The following is an 18,236-nucleotide window of genomic DNA, read 5'->3' on the forward strand; positions in this document are numbered from 1 at the left end:
TACTAAAAATAGAAAAATTACCTGGGAGTGGTGGCGTGCCCCTGTAGTCCCAGCTACTTGGGAGGCTGAGGCAGGAGAATCACCTGAACCCTGGAGGCGGAGGTTGCAGTGAGGTGAGATCACACCACTGTACTCCAGCCTGGCAACAGAGTGAGACTTTGTCTCAAAAAAAAAAAAAAAAAAAAAAAAAAAAAAAAAAAAAAAAGAAAGAAAGAAAGAAAGAAAGAACAGCCTAAGAAAAGGTGAAAAGATGATAGAGTGGCATAAATAAAGTAACTGGCCTGAATAGAACTGAGGGCTCATGTTGGGAAGAAATGGAAAACAAATGAAATAGGTTTAGTGGGGATGTATTATGAAGGGTGTTGAGGACCAGAGAGAGGGATTTAGATGTATTGACTCTGAGGAGCAGAGAGGAAAATTGGTGAATATGGGAGTGAAGATGGAAATTCTTCTGAATTGCTTGAGTTTGTTACAACAATCACATATTATTGTTGTAAGTAAAAAAATTGAGATAGAGATATTTAAAAAACATGTTTGAGGCCTTACTGTTTGCTTGGTATTGTTCTACTATTGATTCCCATCAGACAAAGACTCCTAGGAACATACCTGCAGTTGAACAAAGTTGGGTTTATTGTCTTGTTGCTATGAGTAAGAAATTATACAATGGTGAACCATGGGGCATGACAGCAGGAGGGCATCTCACATAGCAATTCCATTTTATCATTCTAATAAAGACAGGCTTTGAAAACATTTTAGTGGATGTCGATGACCAGTTAATTAAGGTTTAAAGAGTCAGTGTTGAAAACGTATTTCAGCTGGGCACACTTCCAGGTAAAATATACAACCTCTAACTACTCAGACTGAGGACTAAAAGACTGCTAAAGAACTGACAACATCTCGACCTTGTTCTTCGTTAGAACTTATAAATATGGCATATCTTTGGCTCACGAATTTTGATGAACTCTCATTCCAAACAGGACATTTCTCAGAGCGAGTTTCATGTCCTTATTACGAAGACTATAGATCAGAGGATTAAAAAGAGGAGTCATTACTGAATATACCAGTGTGAGGATCTTCTGCCATAGAGTTGGGATGCCATATGTAGGACTTACGTACATTACCATGACTGTCCCATAGAAAAGATATACCACAACTAAATGAGAACCACAGGTAGAGAAGGCTTTTATCTGACCAGCTGCAGAAGGGACCTGAAAAACAGCTCTTAGCAACAGGATATAGGATCGAAGAATGTATATACTAGTGAAAAAGAGGACAAGGGAGCTCTGAGTATAGAAAATACATTCAGTTATGGGAGCTGGAGCACAGGATAGAGCCATCAATGGGTCCATGTCACACAGGAAGTGATCAATGATATTAGGACCACAGAAGGGGAGTTGGGAGATGAAGAAAATGGGAATTGGGTATCCAAGGAATCCAGCGAGCCAACAGAAAGACACCAGCTTACCACAGAACCTTCCGGTCATGATGGCGGGGTACTGCAGTGGGTGGCAGATGGCCAGGTATCGATCATAAGCCATTACTGCCAGAAAGAGACATTCAGTTGTTCCCAGTGAAAAGAAGAAATAGAACTGGAGGAAGCACCCAGAAAATGAGATGGCCTTGGTCTTGGAGAGAATGTTGGCTAGCATGTTAGGAACAGTGGAGGACACATACCAGATCTCAAGGAAGGCAAAGTTGCCCAGCAGAAAGTACATGGGGGTGTGTAGTCGTGGGTTGCATCTCACTGCATAGATGATGGCTCCATTTCCCAGCAAGGTCAAGACATAAATCACCAAAAACAATGAGAAGAGGAAAATCTGAATCTTCCAGCAACCAGGGAATCCCAGGAGAATAAACTCTGTCACGACGTGTGTTGCTGACCTGTTCATGGGTCTTAAATCTACGAAGAAGAAAGACATGAGTGTAATCCAAGTCTCTTGGAGTATAATCCAATTGCTTGCTACATATCTCAAGGACTTTATCAAGACGAGAACTTGAGCTATACAGGAAAATACCCAAGACAATCTGAGATCAGGTGGGAATACGTCCTACCATATTTTGAACTGATTGTGGTTCTAAGTTTCAGTGTTATTTTTCTAGGATCCAATACCATCCAATGCAGCTAGAATTTCGACACTAGTGGCGGAACCAGACAAATGTATTTTCTTTCTTTTCCTTGGATGCTTGAGAAGACCTTTTCAGCTTTTGATTTGTTTTTCCAATGTTGATTATGGATTTTCTAGCATGAGCTCATCAATTTTCTCTTACTTAGCCCAACTTGTTAGAAAAGACATTTTGAGGATAACTGATGTAAAATTGGGTTAGATCTTTGACAACAAAACAAAATAGATTGACTGCTGCATGGAGATACGACTTCATGATAATATTTTAAAAACATCTGCAGTGTTTATTTTTATGTTTTTTACAGATATTATACAAAAAGGAACTATCTTACTTTTTGTAGTCAGATACCGTATAGATGAAATAAAGCAAATGATGTTTTCAATACAAAAATTTAGTTTATTTAGTGAGCTTTTTCGGTCGTGAAAACAAAGGGATTCTCTAAAAGAATCTGAGGTCAAATGGGGTTTTATCTGCAATCTTATTTATTAGAATATTGGTTACTGAAAGGAAGGTAAGGACGCTTTCAAATATTTGACTACATATGTACTTTTCAGTAGCAACAAGTTGATGTATATAAGAATTAAATAAAATATACAAATGTGTTTAAACAACAGTAATCTTATACTGGATTAATACTTAAAATTTGCTGATTAAGCCAAAATGATAGTTATGGCTGGGCATAACGTCTTATGCCTGTAATTCCAGCAATTTGAGAGGCCAAGGTGAGCAGATTGCCAAGGTCAGGAGTTCGAGACCAGCTTGGCCAACATGGCAAAACCCCATCTCTACTAAAAATACAAAAATTAGCTGGATGTGGTGGCGTGTGCCTGTAATCCCAGCTACTTGGGAGGCCAAGCGGAAAAACTGCTTGAACTCATGAGGTGGAGGTTGCAGTGAGCCGAGATGGCATCACTGCACTCCAGCCTGGGTGACAGAGCAAGACACCACCTCAAAAAAAATAAAAAAATAAAAAAAATATATAGTTTCAATATTGAGTTTCTTGTTAAGTTCAGATCTCTTGTCTTGTGTATTGCGGGTCACCAGCCATAACTTTGTCAGAAATGTAAAAAGACAAATCTGAAAGGCAACAAAGAACACAGAATTTGAAGGAAGGATCAGGTAGTCTTGGGAAGAAAGATTTGAACTTCAACATCACTAGTTCTTTGCTAGTCTTTAAGGATGCATAAAAAGGGAAATTTGGAGCATCTGAGTTCTAAAGTTTTTCAGCTTTGCAATCAACAGTGAATGTAAAATACATGTGTTTATAGTCTTCCTTGAATAAGGTGCTCAATAGGTGATTTCCAGATTATTTATGAAGCATAAATAAATCCCTTTCTCTGCTATACGCTGGTCAGAGAACAAGTCCAGGCTCAGATTTAAATTGGGAACCAGAATTGTGAGATTTGAGTCTTCTGCCCTTTGTTCTGAATGCCTGCTTGATGAGAGTAACAGTTTAGGACATTCTCCATTATACACTGACAGCTTCACACTACATTTCATCTTTTCTACTACCCTTCTCTGTAAGTGCTTTATTAGCAGCAACATTGTTTTTCCTGAAGCCTTGGAGAAATATAGATAAGTAATGGAGTGATCAGATGGTGGAGAGCTTAATAGAAATACCCAAGTAATCAATTTCAGAATTTTTGCATTGATGGAACAAACTGATTCCACAAAGTTCTGTATACCACCACCCTCCAAAGTCTCCAAAATGCTATCTGGGAATAGTTAGGTAATTAGAATGGAATATTCATTATTTTATGCCACAAACATACTGTTTCTCCTGTTTTTTGAGATATATCATTGTTTGAGCTACAATCCTGGGAGACTAGCCCCTCCCTCCCTCCCTCCCTCCCTCCCTCCCTCCCTTCCTTCCTTCCTTCCTTCCTTCCTTCCTTCCTTCCTTCCTTCCTTCCTTCCTTCCTTCCTTCCTTCCTTCCTTCCTTCCTTCCTTCCTTCCTTCCTTCTTTCCTTCCTTCCTTCCTTCCTTCCCTCCCTCCCTTGACGGAGTCTCACTCTGTCGCCCAGGCTGGAGTGCAGTGGCGTGGTCTCGGCTCCCTGCAAGCTCTGCATCCCGGGTTCACGCCATTCTCCTACCTCAGCCTCGCGAGTAGCTGGGACTACAGGCACTCGCCACCACACCTGGATAATTTTTTGTATTTTTAGTAGAGACGGGGTTTCACCATGTTAGCCAGGATGGTCTCGATCTCCTGACCTGGTGATCCACCTGCCTCAGCCTCCCAAAGTCTTGGGATTACAGGCATGAGCCACTGCGCCCAGCTGAGACCAGCTCTTTCATGTACTGTATTCCTTTCCAGTACAAGAAGCTACCGACCAACTAATCAACCCACCAATCCACCCACCCAAAGTGTGATAGCTTGATTTGATAGCCTTCTTTCGAATGCCCCTCACTTAGTGTATTGTCTTCCTAGGTATCCTGAGAGAAGGAACATACCACCTGATAACTGCTGGAAAGTAAGATTGTTTTCAGAAAGATGGTTGTTAATAACCATAAAATCATAGAATTAGAAGAAATGGTATAATAATCTAACTTCATTTTATAAATGAGGCTCAGAGAGGGGCATGACTTTTTACGCAATGAATGTCCTGGATTCACATATGGAACTTTTATACTATACTATTATACTGCCTCCTTTGAGTCTTTGCAGAGAAACAGTGCCTAATCAGGTTTATAAAGTCAAAGGGACTCTGTAGTAGATCATAGCAGTGGTTTCTTACCCACAATGATGGCTTTTCTGGCTCAGCTTGGAGTGAGTGGTGGGCATAGCAGAGCTGAGCATAACCTCAGCATCAAGCATCTCCTCTTCACTGGCTCTGATGAGGAAAAGTTCAGCTGAGGGCATTTTATGCGGTTTATCGCCCTTCCTTCATTCCCGGAGACCCTAGAGGCTTTTGTCAGAATTTGCTGAGAGGTTTAACATGCGAATCAGTGTTAAATCTGTTTTCTCTCAGGGATTACTGTAAAGCCCTGTGTTTCTCCCCATGTGGTCTCAGTGGCTTACCCAAGTTTCCCTGGAGTGCATTCTCTTTCCAGCACTGGGGGCTCACCTAGAATTCAGTATATTAGCTTGTATATATATATATATTATTAATTCTAGTATATTGGCTAGAATTAGGGAAGCAGAGGAGCCGGTGGAATTACAGGAATTACAGACACATCGCAGGAGGCTTTCTATTGCAAAGAGATTGCATTCCATTAAGGAATCATCCTCCATGGGAATCAGTGAAATAAATGGTAGTTTTGCCTATGACTCTAATTCTGAAACTGAGACATATTGATGAACACATCTTTTCTCTGTAGCTTAAATGAAGTGCTTTAACATAGAGGAACAGAACACTATATTCTATTGGTCACTTAAAAATTAAATTCACTAAATTTTCTTGAAGTCTTTCACTGTAAAGACCACAAGGTTGGTATTGGGAAAGAGCTGCCTTGAGTGACCTTGAGGATGTGTAATTAATGTGCAAGGAATTCCAAAATTGTTTATGTAGAGAAGTCATTTAATCGACAAATTTAGTCAAATTGTCAGTTTCCACTCATTTCACTTTCTAACAGTGGAGAATTTGAAACTAGTGCAAATTAGAAATAGATTTAGCTTCAGTTTAAAAAAAAATAATTGGCCTTTTGTTTTTCTCCTGAAAAATTGGGATTTCTTCCTTGGATCCTCTTAATCTACTTCTTCAAAGATGCCTCCTAGGGAAAGTTGACAATGATGAGCAAGGAGAATATCTTCATTGACGGCTACTGGGGCAGTTTGTAAGTGAAATTGAGATTCAGTGAAAGTCTGTTCTAGGAGTTCTCAAATTTTAATGTGCATATGAATCACCTGGACATCTTGTTAAATTGCAGCGTCTGATTCAGCAGGTTGGGACCTGAGAGAGTGATTTTCTAACAAGCACTTAGGTAATGCTGACCTTGCTGGTTCACAGGACACGTGAATAGCAATGGTGTAGGCCAGTCATTAGAAACACCTGGGGGGCTGTTTAACACTTTCTTTGGCTAGAGTCACACAGTAAAAAAGAAAAAAACCTCCTGATATCCAGATATTATGGCAGACAAATTAAATAAAAATCTTTGGATCGAGCTCAGTATTTTCTATATTTAGTGCTATGGTTTGGAGTTTTGTCCCCTCCAAATCATATGCTGAAATATGTTTAAGGTGGGGCGTAGTGGGAGTTGTTTGGATCATCAGGGTGGATCCCTCATGAATGACTTGGTGTCCTCCCTGCAGTAATGAGTGAGTTCTCACTCTATTAGTTCATGGAAGAGCTGGTGATTTAAAGGAACCTGGCACCTCCTCTCTTGTTCTCTCTGTCACCACCATGTGACACACCTGCTGTACTTTCACTTTTGCTGTAAAAGCTTCCTCAGAAGAAGCTGAATAGATGCTGGTGCCATGCTTGTATAGCCTGCTTAATCATGAGTCAAACAAACTTTTTTTATAAACAAAACTTTTCTTTATAAATTACCCAGCCTCAGGTACTTTTTTGGTTTGTGAGAGGGTCTTGCTCTGTTGCCCAGGCTGAAATGGTACAATACTTGGCTCACTGCAGTCTCGACTTCCTAGCCTCAATAGATCTTCCCACTTCAGCCTCTCAAGTAACTGAGACTGCAGGTGTGTGACACCATGCCTGGCTAATATTTTTCATTTTTTGTAGAGACAGACTCTCAGTATGTTGCCAAGGCTGATCTCAAACTCTTGGGCTCAAGTGATCCTCCCACCTCAGCCTACCAAAGTGTTGGGATTACAGAAATGAGCCACCACACCTGGCCTCAGGGTAGTTCTTTTATCAGTTCTGGGAGCCTTATGGAGGAGTCTTTAGTGTTTTCTAGGTAAACAATCATATTATCAGCAAACAGTGACAGTTTGACCTCCTCTTTACTGATTTGGATGCTCTTTATTTTTTTCTCTTGTCTGATTGCTCTGGCTAAGACTTCCAGTACTATGTTGAAGAGGAGTGGTGAGAGTGGCCATCCTTATCTTGGTCCAGTTCTCAGAGGGAATGCTTTCACCTTTTCCCCACTCAGTTATATTGGCTGTGGGTTTGTCATAGATGGATTTTATTATAATGAAGTATGTCCCCTGTATGCCAATTTTGCTGAGAGTTTTAATTATGAAGCGATGCTGGATTTTGTCAAATGCTTTTTCTGCATCTATTGAGATGATCATGTGATTTTTGTTTTTAATTTTGTTTATGTGATGTATCACTTTTATTGACTTGCATATGTTAAACCATCCCTGCATCCCTGGTATGAAACCCACTTGTCATGGTGGATTACCTTTTTGATATGTTGTTGGATTTGGTTAGCTAGTATTTTGTTAGGTATTTTTGCATCTATGTTTATCAGGGATATTGGTCTGTAATTTGCTTTTTTTTGTTATTTTCTTTCCTGGTTTTGGTATTAGGGCGATACTGTCTTCATAGAATGACATAGGGAGGATTCCCTCTTTATCTTGTGGAATGGTATCAATAGGATTGGTACCTGTTCTTTGAATGTCTGGTAGAACTCAGCTGTGAGTCCCTCTCATCCTGGACTTTCATTTGTTTGTAATTTTTTGTTACTGTTTAAATCTTGCCGATTGTTATTGGTCTGTTCAAGGTATCTAATCCTTCCTGATTCTAGGTATTCTAGAATTCAACGTATTCTAATTCTTCCTAAGCTGGGAGGGTTGTATCTTTCCAGAAATTTACCATCTCCCCTAGCTTTTCTAGTTTATGCACATAAAGGTGTTTGTAGTAGCCTTAAATGGTCTTTTGTATTTCTGTGACATCAGTTGTAATATCTCCCATTTCATTTCTAATCAAGCTTATTTGGATTTTCTCTCTTCTTTCCTTGGTTAATCTTGCTAATGGTGTATCAAATTTTATTTACCTTTTCAAACAACCAGCTTTTTGTTTAATTTATCTTTTCTATTTTTTTTTTTCTGTTTCAAATTCATTTAGTTCTGATCTTGGTTATTTCCTTTCTTCTGCTGGATTTGGGTTTGGTTTGTTCTTGTTTCTCTAGTTCCTTGAGGTGTGACCTTAGATTGTCTGTGTTCTTTCAGACTTTTTGATGTAGGCATTTAGGGCTATGAGTTTTCCTCTTATCACCACCTTTGCTGTATCCAAGATGTTTTGATAGATTGTGTCACTATTGTTGTTCAGTTCTAAGAATTTTAAAATTTGCATCTTGATTTCATTTTGACCCAGTGATCATTCAGGAGCAGCTTATTTAATTTCCATTATTTGTATGGTTTTGAAGGTTCCTTTTGGTGTTGGTTGCCAGTTTTATTTCACTGTGGTCTTAGAGAGTGCTTGATATAATTTCAATTTTCTTAAATTTACTGAGGCTTGTTCTGTGGCCTATCATATGGTCTATCTTGGAGAAAGTTTGATGCACTGATGAATAGAATGTATATTCTACAGTTGTTGGGTAGAATGTTCTGTTAATAATTGTTAGGTCCATTTGTTCCAGAGAATAGTTTAAATCTCTTGTTTCTTTGTTGACTTTCCGTCTTGATGACCTGTGTAGTGCTGTCAGTGGAGTATTGATGTCCCCTACTATTATTGTGTTGCTGTCTATCTCATTTCTTAGGTCTGTTAGTAAATGTCTCATAAATTTGTGAACCCCAGTGTTAGGTGCATATATATTTAGGATTGTGATATTTTCCTGTTAGACAAGGCCTTTTATCATTATATAATGTCTCTCTTTGTCTTGTTTAACTGCTGTTGCTTTAAAGTTTGTTTTGTCTGATACAAGAATAGCTACCCCTGCTTGCTTTTTGTGTCCATTTGCATGAAATGTCTTTTTCTACCTCTTTAGCTTCAGTTTAGGTTAGTCACTTGGAGGCAGCAAACAGTTGGTTGATGAATTCTTATCCATTCTGCAGTTGTGTGTCTTTTAAGTGGAGCATTTACATCATTGACATTAACGTTAATATTGAGATGTGAGACGCTATTCCATTCATCTTGCTATGTGTTGCCAATACCTTGTTTTTTGTCGTTGTTGTTTTCTAATTGTGTTTTCTTTCCATATACTTTGTGTTCTAAGATACATGTGCGGAATGTGCAGGTTTGTTACATAGGTATACACGTGCCATGGTGGTTTGCTGTACCCATCAACCCATCATCTACATTATGTATTTCTCCTAATGCTATCTCTCCCTTAGCCCCCACCCTCAACAGTCCCCAGTTTGTGATGTTAACTCCCTGGGTCTATGTGTTCTCATTGTTCAGCTCCCACTTATGAATGGGAACATATGGTGTTTGGTTTTCTGTTCCTGTGTTAGTTTGCTGAGAATGATGGTTTCTCAGCTTCATCCATGTCCCTGGGAATGACACAAAGTAATACTTTTTTGGCTGCATAGTATTCCGTGAGGTATATGTGCCACATTTTCTTTATCCAGTCTATCATTCATGGGCATTTGGGTTGGTTCCAATTCTTTGCTATTGTGAACAGTGCTACAATAAACATATGTGTGCATGTGTCTTTATAGTAGAATGATTTATAATCCTTTGGGTGTATACCCAGTAATGGGATCGCTGGGTCAAATGGTATTTCTGGTTCTAGATCCTTGAGGAATTGCCACACTGTCTTCCACAATGGTTGAACTAATTTACATTTCCATCAACAGCATAAAAGCATTCCTATTTCTCCACATCCTCTCCAGCATCTGTTGTTTCCTGACTTTATAATGATCACCATTCTAATTGGCATGAGATGGTATCTCATTGTGGTTTTGATTTGCATTTCTCTTATGACCAGTAATGATGAGCTTTTTTTCACATTTTTTTGGCTGCATAAATGTCTTCTTTTGACAAGTGTCTGTTCATATCCTTCACCCACTTTTTGATGGGGTTGTTTGTTTTTCTTCTTGTAAATTAATTAAGTTTCTTGTAGATTGTGGATTTTAGCTCTTTGTCAGATGGATATATTGCAAAAATTTTCTCCCATTCCATAGGTTGCCTGTTCACTCTGATGATAGTTTCTTTTGCATCCCAGGTCAACTTTAGACTGCTGTGCTGGCAGTGAGAATTTCAAGCCAGTGGATCTTAGCTTGCTGGGCTTTGTGGGGTTGGGATCTGCTAAGCTAGACCACTTGGCTCCCTGGTTTCAGCCCCCTTTCCAGGTGAGTGAAGAGTTCTTCTGACTCGCTGGTGTTACAGGTGTCACTGGGGTATGAAAAACAAAACAAAACAAAACAAAACTCCTGCAGCTAGTTCGGTGTCTTCTCAAATGGGCACCTAGTTTTGTGCTTGAAACCCAGGGCTGTGGTGGTATAGGGAATCTCCTGGTCTGCAGGTTGTGAAAACCATGGGCAAAATGTAGTATCTGGGTCAGAATACTCCATTCCTCACTGCACAGCCCTCACGGCTTCCCTTGGCTAGGGGAGGGAGTTCCCTGACCCCTTACACTTCCCAAGTGAGGCAACACCGCACCCTGCTTCATCTCGCCCTCTGTGGGCTGTACCCACTGTCTAACCAGTCCCAATGAGATGAGCTGGGCACCTCAGTTGGAAATGCAGAAATTGCCCACCTTCTGTGTTGATCTTGCTGGGAGCTGTAGACTGGAGCTGTTCCTATTTGGCCATCTTGCTAGCCCTCTTTTTTTTTGTTTTGTTTTGTTTTGTTTTATAGCTTTTGTTTTGAGGTGTTTCCAGGATTTGTTTCAAGATTTAGAACTCCTTTTCACAGTTCTTGTAGCCTTGGCGTGGTAGTGGCAAATTCTCTCAGCATTTGTTTGTCTGAAAAAGACTGCATCTTTCCTTCATTTTAGAAGTTGATTTTTGCTGGATACAAAGTTCTTGGTTGATAATTGTTTTAAGGAGGCTGAAGACAGCACAAAACTGGGTGCCCATCCCTTCTAGCTTATAGGATTTCTGCTGATAAATCTGCTGTTAATCTGATAGCTTTTCCTTTATAGGTTACCTGGTGCTGTTGTTTCACAGCTCTTAAGATTCTTTCCTTCATCTTAACTTTAGATAACCTGATGACAATGTGTGTAGGCGATGATCTCTTTGTGATGAATTTCCCAGGCATTCTTTGAGCTTCTTATATTTGGATGTCTAGGTCTCTGGCATGGCCAGGGAAATTTTCCTTCATTATTCCCCAAATATATTTTCCAAACGTTTAGATTTCTCTTCTTCAGGAATGCCGATTATTCTTAGGTTTGGTCATTTAACATAATTCCAGACTTCTTGGAGGCTTTGTTCATATTCTTTTTTCTTTCTTTCTTTTTTTTTTTTACTTTTTGAGACAAAGTTTAACTCTTGTTGCCCAGGCTGGAGTGCAATGGCATGATCTTGGCTCACCACCACCTCTGCCTCCTGGGTTGAAGCAATTCTCCTGCCTCAGTCTCCCAAGTAGCTGGAATTACAGGCATGTGACACCACACCCGGCTAATTTTGTGTTTTTAGTAGAGATGGGGTTTCTCCATGTTGGTCAGGCTGGTCTTGAACTTCTGATCTCAGGTAATTCACCCGCCTTGGCCTCCCAAAGTGCTGGGATTACAGGCATAAGCCACCATGCCCAGCCCATATTTTCTTATTCTTTGTCTTTGTTACATTAGGTTAATTCAGAAACCTTGTCTTTGAGCTCTGAAGTCCTTTCTTCTGCTTGTTCAATTCTATTGGTGAGATTTTCCAGTGCATTTTGCATTTATATAAGTGTGTCCATTGTTTCCTGAAGTTTTGATTGTTTTTTATTTATGCTATCTATTTCATTGAAAATTTCTCCCCTCATTTCTTGCATCCTTTTTTTTTGACTTTCTTAAATTGGGCTTCACCTTTCTTTGGTGCCTCCTTGATTAGCTTAATAACTACTTCTGAATTCTTTTTCAGGTAAATCAGGGATTTCTTCTTGTTTGGATCCATTGATGGTGAGCTGGTATATGTTGGGGGTGTTAAAAAACCTTGTTGAGTCATATTAACAGAGTTGGCTTTCTGGGTTCCCTCTCATTTGGGTAGGCTCTGTCAAGAAAAGGTCTAGGGCTCCAGGCTGTTGTTCAGATTCTTTTGTCCCATGGATGTTTCCTTGACGTAGTACTCTCCTTCTTTTCCTAGGGATGTGACTTCCTGAGATGTGAGCTGTAGTGATCCTTATCTCTCTTCTGGATCTAGCCACCTAGCATGTCTAGCATGCTCTGGGCTGGTACTGGGGGTTGTCTGCACAGAGTCCTGTGATGTGAACCATCTGTGGGTCTCTCAGCCATAGATACCAGCACCTGCTCTGGTGGAAGTGGCAGGGGTGGGGGTAAAATGGATGCTGAGGGTCCTTAGCTTTGGCTGTTTAATGCACTATTTTTGTGCTGATTGGCCTCTTGCCGGGAGGTGGTGCTTTCAAAGAGCATCAGCTGTGGTAGTACGGGGAGGGAACAGGTGGTGGGTGGGGCCCCAGAACTCCCAAGAGTATATGCCCTTTGTCTTCAGCTACCAGGGTGGGTAGGGAAAGACCATTAGGTGGGGACAGGGCTAGGCGTATCTGAGCTCAGACTCTCCTCAGGCGGGTCTTGATGCAGCTGCTGTGGGGGTTGGTGGTGTGGTTCCCAGGTCAATGGAGTTATGTTCTTAGGACGATTATGGCTGCCTCTACTGTGTCATCCAGGTGTCAGCGAAGTGGGGGAAAGCCGGTAGTCACAGGCCTCACCCAGCTCCCATGCAATTGAAAAGGTTGGCCTTACTCCCACCATGCTCCTTCCCCCAATAACACCGAGTCTGTTTCCAGGCAGTGGGCAAGCAGGGCTGAGAGCTTACCTCAGCCTACCTGCCTTCCAGCTGAGAAAGCAAGTAGAGCTGTGGAGTCTGCACACCGGATTCACACCCTCCCTTGAGTTCTGGGCAGGAGACTTCTTAATTAGTTTAAATTGTTACAAAGTTCATCTGGAGGTTTCCTTATGTGGCCCTTCCCTAGTGCATGCGCAGCCCTCTCTGAGGACCCCTGTGAAACAAGGCAGAAATGGCTTGCTAGGGGACCCAGTAAGCACACAGGGCTTTTCCTGCATCTTCCTCTACTGCTGTATTTCACTCGGCTCTCTAAATTGACTCAGCTGCAGGTAAGGTCAGTATCTTCTCCCATGATCTAGACCTTCAGGTTCCACAGTGAGCGTTTGTTTTCAGGAGTGGACAATTCCCCTTTCCCACTTCCACAGCTTGGGCACTCACAATGTTTGGGGTGTCTCCTGGACCCTGCAGGAGCAATCCACTTCTTTCAGAGTGTCTGTGGATTCTCTTAGCTTTCCTGATTTATTCCTGCAGTTGTTCTGAAGCAAAAGTTCATGATTAGAGCCTCCATACGCTGCTCTGTCTGTCCGAGTGGGAGCTGCAATCTAGTCCTGCTTCCTGTCCGCCATGATCTCTCCAGCATAATGCTTTTGAAGTTTATCTGTGTTGTATTGTGTATCAATACTTAATTCCTTTTCTGTGACTGAATAATATTACATCATTTGGATATATCACATTTTACAATACGTCCATCAGTTGATGGATGTTTGTGTTCTTTTGGCTATTGTGAATAGTACTGCTATGAACATTCATGTATAGGTTTTTATTCGAACATCTGTTTTTAATTATGTGGGGTATATATTTAGGAGTGGAATTGCTGAGTCTTAGGGTAATTCTATTTTTAACTTATTTAGAAACTGACAAACTATTTTTTAAAGTGGCTGCATCATTTTACATTCCCTCCAATAATACATGAGAGTTCTAATTTTTCATATTCTCATCGACACTTGTTATTTTCAGCTTTTTAGAAAAATTATAACTATTCTAGTGGATATGAAGTGGTACCTCATTGTGGTTTTGATTTGCATTTCCCTAATAACTAATGTTATTGAGCGTCTATGTACTTTTTGACCATCTGTATGGCTTCTATGGACAAATGTCTACATAAGTCCTTTGCCTATTTTAAAATTGGGTTATCTTTTTGTTGTTGAGTTGTAAGAATGCTTTATATATTCTGGACATCAGACACTTATCAGATATATGACTTGCAAGTATGTTTTCCCATTCCATAGGTTGCCTTTTCACTCTGTTGATAGTGTCTTTTGATGCACAAAATTTTTAAAATGTTGATGAAGTCTATTTATTGATTGACTGATTGAGACAGGGTCTTGCTCTGTCACCCAGGCTGGAGTTGGCACCATCATAGCTCACTGAAGCCTGGAACTCCTGAGCTCAAGGGATCCTCCTACCTTAGTCTCCTGAGAAGCTGGGACTACAGGCACATGTGCTTGGCTAATTTTTAAATTTTCTTGTAGAGACAGGGTCCTGCTTTGCTTCTCAGGCTGGTCTTGAGCACCTGTCTTCAAGTGATCCTCATGCCTCAGCATCCCAAAGTGCTGGGATTAAAGGCATGAGCCTGGCTCACTTATCTATTTTTGAATTTGATTTCTTGCACTTTTCATCTTATACCTAAAGAACCATTGACTAATTCAAGGATACAAAGGTTTAAATGTATGTTTTCTTCTAAGAGTTTTATAACTTTAGCACTTATATTTAGGTATTTGATTAATGTTGAGTTATTTTTTATATGGGATGAAATAAGAGTCCAATTTCATTCTTTTGCACATGATATCCAGTTGTCCCAGCACCATTTGTTAAAGAGACTATTCTTTCTTCATTGAATGATCTTGGCGCCTTTGTTAAAAGTTAATTGACCACAGATATACAGGTTTATTTCTAAACTTCCAATTATATTCTGTTGATCTATATGTCTATTTTATGCCAATACCACACTGCCTTGATTCCTATAGCTTTGTAGTAAGTCTTGAAATCAGAAAGTATGAGTCCTTTCACTCTGTTCTTTTTCCAGATTGTTTTGGCTATTTTGGGTCTTTTGAGATTCCCCGTAAGTTTTAGTATTGACTTTTGCATTTCTGTGAAAAAGCCCATTGGAATTTTGATATAGATTGTATGGAATTTGTAAATAACTTTGAGAAGTATTGTCATCTTAATGATGTTATGCATTCCAATCCATGAACATGAGATGTTTATGCATTTACTTGTCTTAAATCTATTTCACAATGTTTTGTAGTTTTTAATGTATAAGTCTGATACCACTTTAATTAAATTAATTCCTAAGCATTTAGCTATTTTTGATGCTATTAGAAATGCATTTGGCTTTTATTTTTTTTAGATGGAATCTCACTCTTTTACCCAGGCTGGATTGTAGTGGCATGATCATGGCTCACTGCAACATCTGCCTCCTGGGTTCAAGTAATTCTCCTGCCTCAGCCTCCTGAGTAGCTGGGACTATGGGTTCTTGCCACCACACCCAGCTAAGTTTGTTTGTTTTTTTTTAGTAGAGACAGGGTTTCACTATGTTGGCCAGGCTGGTCTTGAACTCCTGACATCAAGTGACCCACCTGCTTAAGTTTACCAAAGTGCTGGGATTACAGGTGTGAGCCACTGTGTGCAGCCATGAATTTGGCTTCTTAATTTCCTCTTCTGATTATTGACTTAGTGTAATTAATGTGGTATATTGATGAATTATTTTCTTATATTGAGCTACCCTTTCATTCTTAGGATAAATCTTCATTAGTCATGGTATTTCATTCTTTAAATATACTGCTGGGTTTGACTTGCTAGTATTTTGTTGAGGAATTTTGCACCTATATTTACTGGAGATATGGATTTGCAGTTTCCTTTTCTTGTTATGGCTTTGGTTTATAATGCTGTCTTATAAAATGAGTTAGAATGTGTTCCTTTTTTTTTGTTTTTGTTTTTGGAAGAGTTTGAGAAGAACTGATGTTAGTTCTTTTTAAATATTTGGTAGAATATGCCAGTGAAGTAGTATGGTCCTGTTTTTTTTTGTTGTTGTTGTTGGGTAGTTTTTGATTATTGATTACAATTTTTCACTTGTTACAGATCTATTCAGATTTCCTATGTATTTTTTGAGTCAGTTTTGGTAGTGCCCTTATGCATCTTATTTTAGGTTATCTAATTTGTTGACATATAATTGCTCATAGTATTCTCTTATAATCCCATTTATATGTAAGAACAGTATTAATGTCCCTAGTGTCATTTCTGGCTTGCTAGAATTCTTGGTTGACATTTTTGTTTTCTTTTAGCACTCTAATATGTCATTCCACTGCCTTCTGGTCTCCATGGTTTCTGATGAGAAATTGGCTGTTAATCTTATCTAGAATCCCTTGTTGATAGTCACTTCTTTTGCTACTTTCTAAATCTCTTAAGCTTATTTATGTGATGCTTATTGAGCTTCTTGGATATATAGTTTCATGTCTTTCATCAACCTTAGGAAGTTTTTTTTTTTGTTTTCTGTTTTGTTTTGTTTTGCCAGGGTCTTGCTCCATTGCCAGACAGGAGTGCAGTGGCACAATCAGGGCTGACTGCAACCTCCACCTCCAGGGTTCAAGTGATTCTTCTGCCTCAGCCTCCCAAGTTGCTGGGACTACAGGCATGTGCCACCACACCTGACTAATTTTTGTATTTTTAGTAGAGACTAGGTTTCACTAAGTTGGCCAGGATGGTGTTGATCTCTTGACCTCATGATCCACCCACCTCGGCCTCACAAAGTACTGGGATTACAGGCGTGAGCCACTGCACCCAGCCAACCTTGGGAAGTTTTAAGGTTTTGTTGTTGTTGTTTTTGAGACAGTGTCTCCCTCCATCACCCAGGCTGGAGTACAGTGTTGCAATCTCAGTTCACTGCAACCTCCACCTCCCAGGTTCAAATGATTCTCATGCCTCAACCTCCCAAGTAGCTGGGACTACAGGCATGTGTGCCACCATGTCTGGCTAATATTTTTTGTACTTTTAGTAGAGACAAAGTTTCACAGTTTTGACCAGGCTGGTCTCAAACTCCTGGCCTGAAGTGATCTGCCCACCTCAGCTTCCCAAAGTATTGGGATTACAGGCATGAGCCACTGCACCTGGCCAACTTAGGGACATTTTTGACCATTATTTCTTCAAATATTCTTTCTGTCTCTTTTCTCTCTCCCCTTCTTCTAGGATTCCTATTATGTGTACAGGGTACAACTGATAGTGTTCCACAGGTTTCCTTAGTTTTACTAAATATGTTTTTCTTTCTGTTCATCAGACTAGATAATCTCAAATAACTTATATTCAAGTTCACTGATTGTTATTTCTCCCTGCTCAAATCTACTGTAGAACCCCTCTAATAAATTTTTCACTTCAGTTATTGTATTGTTTTGTTTCATAATTTCTATTTGATGTCTTCTTATATATATATTTTTTTGAGTAGAGGTCTTGCTCTGTTGCCCAGGCTGGAGTGCAGTGGCACAGTCACAGCTCACTGAAACCTCAATCTTCCAGGCTCAAGTGAATCTCCCACCTCAGCCTCCCAGTGAGTAGCTAGGACCACAGTCATATGCCACCATACTTGGCCAATTTTTTAATTTGCAGAGACAAGGTCTCACCATGTTTCCCAGGTTGATCTCAAATTCCTGGGCTCAAGCAGTCCTCCTACCTTGGCCTCCCAAAGTGTTAGGATTATAGGCATGAACCACTACCTGTACTATAATTTTTATTTTCTTCCTGATATTTTCTATTTGGTGAGATTCCCAGAGATAATGTGAAAGCTCTTCACAGTCCTTATTTCTCAAAATAACTCACTCCCCAGGTTTTCCTCTAGGCTTTTAAGTGAATCTATTGTTTATATCAATTGATATCTTTGCTTCCAGGAAGCAGTGGGTAGTTTATTTGCCTTTTAATGTTTTTGAGGAATGCTCTCCTTCTAGCTCTTTCTTTGCCATGAGAGAGTTCCAACTTAGGTGAAATAAAGGCAAGCCCTCTGTAGTAATTTTTCAGGGAGCTCCTAGACAAGTCAAAAGAGACAAACAACTTCTGAGAACAAGGAACCCATACTGAAAACATGGACTGCCATCTTCAAGATGACTGCTGAGCTGAGGAGGAGGGGATATGGCAAGGGTAAATTAAAATGCCACAGAGCTCTACCATGTTTTAGTCACCTTTTACTTGATGAAGGATTCACTTGATTTCTGTACATCTTTGACTATTTTCTAGAGTTCTGATAAAGCGGATTTGGACAGTTTTTGACATTTTTCTCCATGTTTCTGTAGAGGAATGGGTCTTTGGAATTTCCTACTGTACTATTTTCAGTTATATACATAC

The 18,236-nt window shown here is 39.9% G+C and overlaps 1 protein-coding gene across 1 annotated transcript in view; it reads right to left on the reverse strand.

The window, feature by feature from the left end:
• Positions 1-543: 543 nt before the first annotated feature.
• Positions 544-18,236, reverse strand: part of LOC105499203 (olfactory receptor 11H4) — a 33,245-nt gene continuing 15,552 nt past the window's right edge. Inside the window, exon 2 of the mRNA XM_011771714.3 lies at positions 544-1,900. Coding sequence (XP_011770016.1) covers positions 945-1,900 — 956 coding nt within the window. The 3' untranslated portion in view covers positions 544-944. The remainder of the gene's footprint in view (positions 1,901-18,236) is intronic.

This window comes from Macaca nemestrina, chromosome 7 (assembly GCF_043159975.1).
Source record: "Macaca nemestrina isolate mMacNem1 chromosome 7, mMacNem.hap1, whole genome shotgun sequence".
Taxonomy (NCBI): Eukaryota; Metazoa; Chordata; class Mammalia; order Primates; family Cercopithecidae; genus Macaca; species Macaca nemestrina.